The sequence below is a fragment of the Ricinus communis genome, chromosome 2 (genome assembly GCF_019578655.1).
Source record: "Ricinus communis isolate WT05 ecotype wild-type chromosome 2, ASM1957865v1, whole genome shotgun sequence".
In the NCBI taxonomy this organism is placed as follows: Eukaryota; Viridiplantae; Streptophyta; class Magnoliopsida; order Malpighiales; family Euphorbiaceae; genus Ricinus; species Ricinus communis.
In genome coordinates, this window is record NC_063257.1 from 10,480,727 (window position 1) to 10,491,137 (window position 10,411).

Here is a 10,411-nt window from a genome sequence, read left to right on the forward strand (position 1 = left end):
GAATTCCTTGCAGTCAATAACATATCAGATAGCCATAGGAAAGGGGCATACAAATTTGACACAGGAGCAGCAATGGACAACAGCACTCGATGGAGAAGGCAAAGCCACTTGTATTTTTCTGCTTACCATTTGTCCTCTTCTTGTTCTTCCAGACCATTTTTAACCTTCATATCCGGAAAATGCTTGTCCATTTTCATGCAACAAACCCTTCTAATATTAAATTTGTATTGATTAATTTATTTATATTTAAAAATTAATTAACAAAAATATAATAAATAATATTATTATTATAAAATTTATTTTTATTTACGGGTGATCCGATAAACCGGCTCTATCTTATAATTTCTCCATTTGAAGATGAGGCACAGTTCAGTTTTAGCCAAAAAAAAAAGAAGTGAAAGAAAACTAAGAATCTGCTGAAGGGTTAGTTTCAGGAATCCAATTCCAAGGGCACCAAATGGTAAAATCGGATTTGGACCACTTATTGTCTTAGTTTGATTAGGACAAATTGATTCTTCAATTTATTATTGTTTTCTAGTATTTCTTTTCTTTTTTCTCTTGTCGCCATTGGTAAAGTCTTATGATCCATCTTTAATGAAATATGACTAGCAAATTAAGGATGACAACATCTGGCTTTGATTTTTAATTGTTTTCTTTTTTTATATTACATATTATTATATTTAGTCTACAGCTAAATTCCTAAATCCAATTTTCAGTTTTTTTTTTTTAAAAAAAAAGAAAAATAGAATACACCATACTTTCTTAAAAAGAGAATTCAAAAAGCAAAAAATAATGATCATAAGAATGATAAAAATTCAAATTCTGAAAATCAGGTGCCCACATGAATGCCAAACTGACCCATAATGTCTCAACCAAACTGGATTGTGATGTTGACAATGATCCACGTGACAAAACAAGCCATCAAAGATACAATTAGACCAGAAAAAAGAAAATCTGTGCATGCTTGCTGGACTGTGCAGTGCAGGGAAATAATGAAGAAATATGAACACCACAAAGGAAAACAATAATTCCAATGTTCTTTTTACCAAGCTAGACGAAATTACTTGGAAGTTTTTTGCTGAAACAAGAAGAATTAAATTAAACATGTCTATCAATAGCATTCTATATATATATTTTGGTGTGACCATAATTAGAAGGGTACCAGAATATAGATATCCACACAAAAAGTAAATGTACACTGAAAAACATCTCAGTAAGTTTTACAACCACATTTCTCTCTATTTTGTCCTCAATATTTGTTTGTTTGCCTAGAATGATTGACAGGAGGAAACCAAAGGCCAAAACCATGTGCCTGATATTCACCCACCAACTATGCTGCCCACCCAGAAGCCGAAAAACATACATAAGAAAAGGGGAAAGAAAATTATCACCCAAGAACTAGAGATATAAATTAATCCAATTTTCACACCCAATTATATCTGAAAGCCCATGTAATGAAATCCTCAATCTGAGAAAGGATTGATCTTGAACCTGTAGAGGAGTTTCTTTTTCTTTGAGGTTGGATTGTCCACTGTGAGCAATATTTTACCCAGTTCACCCACTTTGAAGCTACTAGTTATCACTGGTTCGTCTGTTGGACTCAATTTGGTTGGTTTCTGTATGATAACTGTATATGCATCTTTAGCATCAGGCGCAAACTCAGCACCGTAGCTCACGTCCCATCCGACAACCCTGAGTTCCCAGACAATGACACATTTCTGCAGTGCACCAATTTTACTATTATTATACACAGAACAATCACAGTCACAGCCACAGCCAGATAGTATAACTCCAAGAAAAAAATAAAAATAATTATGCAAGTGTTGAAACAAAGGAAGAAATCCAATTGCACCTCATAAATTATAATTTCCACAGTTTGCTTGGTTGCTGGCTTCACAGTTATTTCAGTTGCAGGATCAGCAACAGTAAATTCCGGGTTGCAATCACAGTAATCCACACTCAGTCCACCATATTGAATTGGCACTTGTTCGGCCGATATATATCTGTTTTAACCATAAAAAAATACAGTGTTCAATCAGCCACGCAAAAGGATACCAAAAACACTATGAATGCCAATATAGAATGTCAATTTATAAAAACAGAGTATGCAGAGTCTTCACTAACTTGAAAAGTGTTTCAGGAGATTTTGATGGGCCTGCAAATACAAATTTGCTTTTGGTTCTCTGTGTCATGAATGGACTGATCATAGTGTAAAAAGCAAGATACCACCAAGGCACATTGATAAACACCTAATGCAAATCAAAAGCCAAAAACACATAAATTACTAGAACATAATACAGAATCGAATTACCTTCGGATCAGAATTGAATCACGAGCAAAAGCTTACCTGTTTAGCTACAAACTCAGGATAATTGTCTTGAAGCAATTGAAGAGCCTTCCTAGTAGCCAATCTAAGCTCCTTCTTACCAGGTCCTGGAGAATTCTTAAGATCATTAACCTGAAAGATAGTGGAAATACCACCAGGACTAAAATCAAGCTTCCTGATACTCCTCTCCAAGAACTGAATCCGCCACCTCAGAAACTTCATTCGCTTTTCCTCATCAGCAAATGCTTTTTGATACAATTCTTTATTCTGAAATTCTCCATAAACATTATAACACACAGGATGCCCTTCCCTATCATGACCATGCATAAAGACAATTTTCTCCAGATCATCACCGAGATCTTCATCAATAAGCTCATCAATCTTAAACTCCTTTCTCCATCTAATTGTATTTTTTATCATGACAAATGCATCTTTCACTTTGAAGTCCCTAGCCCTCAAGAACTTCAAAAGTATCACATCACTTCTATCATCTTTAAGAAGTGGAATCCCCCATATGGAGATTTCCTCGGGTAAAGATTCAACCTTTGGGTCTTCTTGCTTGGTTTCTTGAGTTTCCTTTGATGGGTTTTCTTCAACTTTTGGTTCTTGGTATTCTTGGTCTGTTGGGGTTTTAATCTCAGTACTAACATCAGATTTTGAAACGGATACTTCAGTGGTTGAAGTAGCCTCAGCTGGGGTTTTTTGGGCTGTTTTTTCTTCTTCTTTTTGCGGTGGTGATGGTGGTGGTGAAGAACTAAATTGATGGGTGTTAAGAGCTTCTTGAACTAAATTCTTGAATTCATGCAAGGCTTTCTTTTCAGATTCAGAAAGATCAGCAACTATGTTACTCTCCTCTTTAAAAGACACCAAAGTTTGAGGAACCTTTTGCTGCTGTTGTTCTTCACTTTGCTTTTCTTTTCCAGCAACATCAACTTCATCAACAACCACCTCTTCTTTAGTAACTAAAGATTCAGTTTTTTCATCATTTTTCTCCTCCAAAGAGGACAGCGGAGGTGAGGACTGTGACTCTTCTTTCTCCATCATTGCTGCCAGTGATTTAGATTCTTGCGGCGGTGCAGGTGGCGGAGGTGACACTTCTTTCTCTTCTTCCACTACAGGTGGTGGTGATGGAACCGGCGGAGAGGTTTCTTCTTCTTTTACTTTCTCTTTTTCTTCCCCCACCACCACAGGTGGGGGTGGTGGAGCTTGGTCTTGCGGCGGAGGTGGAGTGGTGATTGAAGATTCTTGGGACATGTTTGGAGCCGGAGATAGACAGAGAGATAAGGATGTGTTTGGAGTGAGCAAGTGAAGTGAAGTGAGAGAGAGAGAGAGAGTAAATAAAAAAAGAGATAAGCTATGGAAAGGAACGCCAAATGTGTAAAAAGAACGCAGAAAGAAGAAGAAGAAGAAGAAGAAGAAGAAGAAGAGAAAAGAAAAGGCCAGGCGGTGTCTGAGCTCTGACTGTTGTGTTGTTTGGCAGTTTTTAACATAAGGAAGCTTCAAATAGGACAATGGTTAAAGAGACTCCATCTCATTGAGTAAAACTTGGAATCCTATGCATCACAATGTAAATCTAGGCCGGGATGTCGTGTCATAAAACCCATATATCAATAAAAATTAATTCAAGTAAGAAAATTTATTATAACTATTATTATTTTAATTATAAAATTAAATTTAATAAATTTTAATAAATTTTTAAAATTTAATATTTAATTTATAATATTTAAAAATAATAAAAATTAATAATTTTTAATATTTTTAATTTCTTAAAATTTTATTAATAAAATAATATAAAAATTGATATAAAAATATTCATTAATTAATTTTAAATTATATATTATATAATAAAAAATTAATATATTATTAAATATAATACTAGAAATATTATTTAAAATATTATTTTTTAAAATTATAATTATTATCTAATTAAAAATTAATTTATTAGTTAATATGATATTAAGATATAATTAATATGCTATTTTTAAATATAATTTAATGTTATTATCTAATTAAAAATTATTTATTAATTAATATAATATTAAAATATAATTAATATATTATTTTTATGATAGAATTAGGACGTTATCCCGATTAAAACTATTTATTAGTTAATATAATATTAAAATATAATTAATGTGTTATTTTTAAGATAAAATTATTATCATTATCCGATTATAAAATTATTTATTAGTTAAATAAAATATTAAAATATAATAAATATGCTATTTTTTATAATTAGAGTCAATTTAATTAGAAATGTAACTTATTAATCAAGTAAATTAATAAAAAAGCTATAAGATTATACATAAGCTCGAATCTTATATATAAAAATAGTATATATATCAAAACAAAAATCTTACATGTCAAAAATTTAAGTACACTTATCATAAAATTTTATATATATATATATATATTTATATATAATTATATATTATATATAAATTTATTATGTATGTTTATTTTGCCATTTCAATAAATTTTATAATTATATTCTTATTTATCTTAAAAAATTTATCAAATTTTCTTTATTTTGATTTAAAGCATGATTGAGACTCGGATTAATTATTCAGCAAAGAATCTTGGCCTTCGCAATTGTATATATAGTATTAAAAATATTATATTACATTTGTTATTTTATTAGAGATTATTATAAAAGTAAAAATTTAAATTCAAATTTAACTAATAAATAATTTTTAATTTCAAATGTTATAATTATAAATATCATAATTATTTAACTATTAAATATAATTTTAAAATAATAATTATTTATTATGAATTATAGTAAATTAATTATCAAAAATTAACTTAAAATAAATAATTATTAATAAATTTTGATAAAAATAATATTTTATAAATAAATCAAAAAATTAAATCAGTTATCAATTAATAAAAAAAATTATAAAATAGAGCTGATAAAATCACAAACTATTGAAACTAAATCAGTTAGCAAATTAATAAGGTATAGTTAAAACTGTATTGTATTTAGGACATCTACTTTTTATTTTCTTTATAAAATGGAGGCATGGTCAATTTACTAATATAAATTGAATGTGTCAAATTAAATAAAATAGAAATTTCATTTGTCTACTTTTGGTAATTTTAATTTAATGTATAAATTGCTTTTTAATATTCGAATGTAAATGGAAGTCACAGCAAAAAGAAAAAAAGTTAGTCGAGTAGAATGGGCCAATTTAGCCCAAACAACCAAGGATAGGCCCAAACTAAAATGCGGAGCCCTATGTGAAGTGCAGGCCCAAACTGGACCAATCTCTCTGTCCTCTTTCAGTGGTGCTGTCTAAGGAAAAGAACTGTCGCAGTTGAAGCACCAAGCAAAACCTCATCACCAGAACACCAAAACGCACAGCACACTAATCAGACTGAACAAGACAAGAAGACGAGCCACCAGGAAAAGGAGAACAGCAATTTAAAAGGAAAAAAAACTAAAATAGAGAAAAAAAAGCGATGGCGGAGAAAGTCGACGTGAACGCAAAATGGGACGCGTGTCTCGATCTGACGGTCCGTCGTTTTGTTTACTCGTCCCTGGCTGGTGCTTTTAGCGGTTTCCTTTTCTTCAGTTAGTTCTAATTTCCTCTATCATCAGCCTCTTGTGGTTATTTTTGTTGTTTAAGGTGTTGTGTATAAGTAATTGTGATTTTTTGATTCTCTCTATCTAATCACTTATTACATTTTGAAATCTTGGTTGGTTTTATTGCTATTTGCCTTGATTAATTTTCAGCAGTTGTAGGTGTTTTCAGTATTTGCTATTCACCTTCTAATTTAAATCTATGATTTGCTATTAGGAAAAGAAACAGAGTAATCAAATGTTTGTATTTTATATGTGCATCGCAATTTTCGTTAGGTAATTTGGGCGGTGGTTTCTAATGCCGGAAAATGGATTTAATTAATTATTATTTTTTGATAGGTTAGTTGTAAGTTTTTTTTTTTCTTTTTTTTTTTGAATGATTTGCAAGTAAATGTACTCTATTTATGATCAATCAAGAACTGATCGATAATTTTCTTATTTGCAAAATCAGGGACTCCGGTGACTCGTTGGGCAACTGTGGCTTTTGGGGCTGGAGTGGGCATTGGATCTGCTTACACAGAGTGCAATCGTATTTTTGATGCAAAGTTGACTACTCCTAAGACATCAGATGCTCCTGCCCATGAGGTAGGATATTGATTTATTTGAAAATCCAATTTTACTTGAATTCTTTTTCCTCATTGCTTGTGCATGTTTTATGTATATTTTGTTAAACATATTGTTATATGTTGGTATTCATGGTTTTTTGTATACTAGCAATGACCAATTCAATGTTTCTATACCTGAGAAAATGATACTGTTGTATATACTATTGTAGTGTATAAAGTACTTGCTTGTGGTTGTTTCATATTAGATAAATTTTCTCGGTGCAGATTTTTATTTAAAGAGTCATTATATTTACTGAACTTAAGGCAGCTTTCGAAAGAGGAGTAGTAGGAGTAGTCAATGTGCAAATTATTAACTTATTTGTTAAAGGTTTTCAGTTTCAATAAAATTCAACAATTTCATTGAACCATGTAATTATAATCTTTATAGTTATGAAGTTATGAAGTTATGGAAGAACTATTTTTCACAATTTTGTATAATTCCTTGAAATATGTTGTATATTGTTCAACGATCCCAACCTACCATGAACTCATCTTCAGTTTTGTTGTGGAGTTATAGTATCAGTACATATTTCTCCTCCATCTCACTGCTTTTGTCTTTCTCTGATTTTGGGCTTGGGATCAAAGTATTTGCGTAAGACTTGGAATTCGACTTGGTTCTTTGCGCTGCCGGATCTGATTCAACTCCCTGTTCCTTTCACTTTCTTTTGGGACATGGATATATCTTTCTAGTTTACAGATAGAGCTTGGAAAATTTTTCTTCATGACAATATCATTTTAAATTAATAATTTTTCTTTTCATTTCTGTTAATGATTTGAAATGGAACAATGGTTATACCCTTTAAAACTTTTATGCGGTTCTTTCTTTTAAGTTAATTTAAAATTGTTGTAAGTTCATGACCTTGTGGAATTGGTAAGTTTAGGAGGATAAGGAGTTGATATTGTATACTTTAATTTTGTATTTTCGTTCTTACGTACTTGATATGAGCATTTTTATGTCCTTGTGCGTAGCAAATATGGGGCTGCTTTATAAAATTGTTGTTTGTAGTTTGCAGTTTAGATATTCAATAGTCTATTTTCTTTTTTTTTGGTGAGAGCCCTAGGCTTCCCCTCCTCCCCCCCATTTTTCACATTTACTAATTGCTTTGCTTGTCAATTCTTTTCTTCATTTGTCTTTATTGATGAGATAAAGCAGTCCAATTTTGTTCTTAGGTTTCAGATGCATGTAGCCCTTGGATGATATTGCTATAATCATCATTTGTTGTCATCTAGGTGGCCTTGTTCTTGCAGTATGTGTTGAAAAGGTGGAGTCTGGTAAAGACTATTTCAGTCTTTTATCTGCTAGTTAAGCAAGGGTGTATTCTATTCTTGGTGTAACAGCTTTCTTATATAAATGCGACTATAACTGCTTGGCCTTGACCTAGCAAATATGTGTGTGGATTCAACTGGGTCCTTTATTCATATACTATTGATCCTGAAAGCAAAGAATTTCTGAGTCATTTTTAAGTCAAATGTAATATGACTTGCTTTAGCATGCTGGTCGATTGATTTAATCTTATGTTATCCTACTTCGCTTCAAAATATCTAATCATGTTGTTCACTTCAAGACATGTTATGTGATAGTTGCCCTTTGGATCTTGGCTCGTGGTAATGCCTCCAATTTAGTGGTTTCCCTTGAGTCTTTTCTTATGCTAGTTGCCCATCAAGTGTTTAATAATATGACTTCTCCATGATTCAGCTCAACTCTTTTCAAATCTGGTTGTAGTTGGCAACACAGAAAATTTTCTTTCTATTCTGCCTGGTTTTGGGCTACATTTTGAAATTTTTCTCTTTTCAATGCTTCTAGTGCTAGAAATGTGATTGGCTACATTGATTGATTTGAAGTTACCAATTCGACAAGCTTTACTAAGTCATTCAACATTCGGTAGATGCTGCTGTTGTTAACTATGCTGCTTGGTTCCTTTTGGAATCCTCTCTGGTAGTTGTGTTAATAAGTATGATAAATTGCTATTCTTTATTAGCAGGGCTTAAAACCAGGACCTGTAAGCTTTGATTGATTAAGAAAAAACCAGATGTTTGCCTTCTCCAGGGATGAATTGAATATACAAGAAGATAACTATAGATGCATGCTTTTGTTGTTAGCATATTTCTAATATTTGAAACCTGCTCTAGGATAAACTAAAAGTTGAAGTGAGAAAGGAACACCTAAGAATTCAGGGATTCTAGTGTTGTGGCTCTGAGTTTGCACTTAAATTACTGGCTGATTTAAAGAAAAATCATGACCAGGATTAATAGAAAATTTATGTTTGGTTCTTACCTTTACGGCCTATTGTTTTTAAATAACAATGGCTTGTTCTTGAGAGAACCCTTCAATTTCAATGACATTGAAACTGTTTAATCTATATGCTCTTTTTCATTCCTCCTTAAGTACAGCCTTATTGTCACCCAGATTTAGCAAGTTAGTAAATGCATATCTCAGCTTGAGCAAGGTTTTAAGTTTGAAAGTCCTTTCATTTTTTTTTTTCTAAATTTACAGTCCTGTTTTCTCATTCTGATCTCTTCTCTCTCTCTCTCTCTATTTTTTTTTTTTGGCAGCCAATTTACTTCCAAGGTTTAAATAATTTTGAATCATGCTAGTTGATTTGAGCAGAGATCCTTAACTTTGTCGAATTCACAGTTTAGCCTTCATCAGGAATTGAGATTAGATCATCATTTTGTACGTCACACTGAAGCAACACCTCGTTGCGTGTTTGTTTGCTCTTTCCATGGATGACATGATTCTTAACTTTGACATATTTGAATTACAATTTCTGGTCTTTCATTGTTGTATTGGAATCTTGAGTTTAGGCCAAACTGAGAAGAAAATTTTAATTTGAAATACGAGCGAGTTGGAATTTGAAATATCAAACTGCAACTGCCATGCATGTCCTAACATGCTAGTGCTTTACTAATCGTGTAAATGAAAACAAAAAAAAGAAAGAAATATTATGAATCATTTTACTTGAGTTATATTTGCATCTATAGATGCATTTTTATGTGTGACTTATGCAGTGTGTTCATAATTTGTAGAAAATTAAATTAAAGCAACTGAAAAGCAAGCGGTTGATTCCTTTATATTCGCAAATCATAATTAGCTGTTGTACATATATGGATGTATGTGTGGGAGGAGATTCAATTATGTTTTTAATGATTTCATAGACTTGGAAGCCTTCCCCTTGCCAACTAATTGGATGTTATGTTGCAAGGTTGATTAGTATATTATACTGATATTTTCACTGTTTATTCTAGGACCATTATAAAGAATCTATATGCTAATGTTGTGGTTTGGTTACCATGGCCAGGAGTAAGCTGAAACTTGAAGGGAACATGAGGAATCGATTACAAATCAAGACTTTGTTGAAATAGAGATTGTGGTTGGTTCTTGACAATGTAGTTAAAACATTGTTCTTGATGGATAAATAGTGAACTTGATGTACGGAAAGTTTCGAATGCTTTCTGCTAGCTTTTGTCTGTAATTCTATTGAGGTAAATTTTCCGTTGGAGGAGGAAAAGAAAATAACCAATTCAGTTGATGGCCTTTCAGAATCTATCTGCTCATTCTTTTATGAAAACAATCGTTGGAAGAAGGTAACCCAGAATAAAAATAGAGATTAATTTAAAGATAAATCATATTGATCGAACTTTGAGGTATATTTATATCAGGCAAAGGTAATTTATATCATAGACCCAGCTACATATAGCATCGGGAACTGTGTCATCTTAGGACTTTGTTTGATTGTTTTTTAATTGTATCTAATTTATTTTTGGTTTTTTGGATAATAAAATAGTAATGTCGTACATTAATTAATTATAAAATTCAGAATATAATTTTTATTATTTGATATTTGGTACATTAATAATTTTATTAAGTATTAAATTTTAAAAATTATTTTATTTATT

At 31.4% G+C, this 10,411-nt stretch overlaps 2 protein-coding genes across 3 annotated transcripts; one reads left to right on the forward strand and one right to left on the reverse strand.

Moving 5' to 3' along the window:
* Positions 1-1,175: 1,175 nt before the first annotated feature.
* LOC8281627 (patellin-3) lies at positions 1,176-3,829 on the reverse strand. Of its 2 annotated transcripts, XM_048370765.1 has the most exons (5): positions 2,348-3,829; positions 2,125-2,249; positions 1,853-2,003; positions 1,492-1,718; positions 1,176-1,335 (listed from the first exon to the last, which is right to left on the reverse strand). In XM_048370765.1, the coding sequence occupies exons 1-5, from the start codon at positions 3,578-3,580 to the stop codon at positions 1,320-1,322; spliced, it is 1,752 nt and encodes a 583-aa protein (XP_048226722.1). In that variant the 5' UTR covers positions 3,581-3,829; the 3' UTR covers positions 1,176-1,319. The 2 variants fall into 2 exon arrangements, with proteins under 2 accessions (XP_048226722.1, XP_002521798.1); XM_002521752.4 differs by having other exon boundaries at positions 1,176-1,718; positions 2,348-3,828.
* A 1,771-nt stretch (positions 3,830-5,600) lies between these two features.
* Positions 5,601-10,061, forward strand: LOC8281626 (MICOS complex subunit Mic10). The gene is made up of 3 exons (XM_048370766.1): positions 5,601-5,900; positions 6,361-6,494; positions 9,814-10,061. Exons 1-3 carry the CDS (start codon positions 5,789-5,791, stop codon positions 9,817-9,819), a joined length of 252 nt encoding a protein of 83 aa, XP_048226723.1. The 5' UTR covers positions 5,601-5,788; the 3' UTR covers positions 9,820-10,061.
* Positions 10,062-10,411: the final 350 nt, after the last annotated feature.

Bases quoted from the DNA above. Each gene is read 5' to 3' on its own strand.
- LOC8281627 (XM_002521752.4), bottom strand. From the start codon at position 3,580: ATGTCCCAAGAATCTTCAATCACCACTCCACCTCCGCCGCAAGACCAA. The intron at 2,004-2,124 runs GTTAGTGAAGAC...TGGTTAAAACAG, and splicing joins TCTCCTGAAACACTTTTCAA to ATATATATCGGCCGAACAAG. The intron at 1,719-1,852 runs GTGCAATTGGAT...GGTGCACTGCAG, and splicing joins TGGAAATTATAATTTATGAG to AAATGTGTCATTGTCTGGGA.
- LOC8281626 (XM_048370766.1), top strand. From the start codon at position 5,789: ATGGCGGAGAAAGTCGACGTGAACGCAAAATGGGACGCGTGTCTCGAT. The intron at 5,901-6,360 runs GTTAGTTCTAAT...TTGCAAAATCAG, and splicing joins TAGCGGTTTCCTTTTCTTCA to GGACTCCGGTGACTCGTTGG.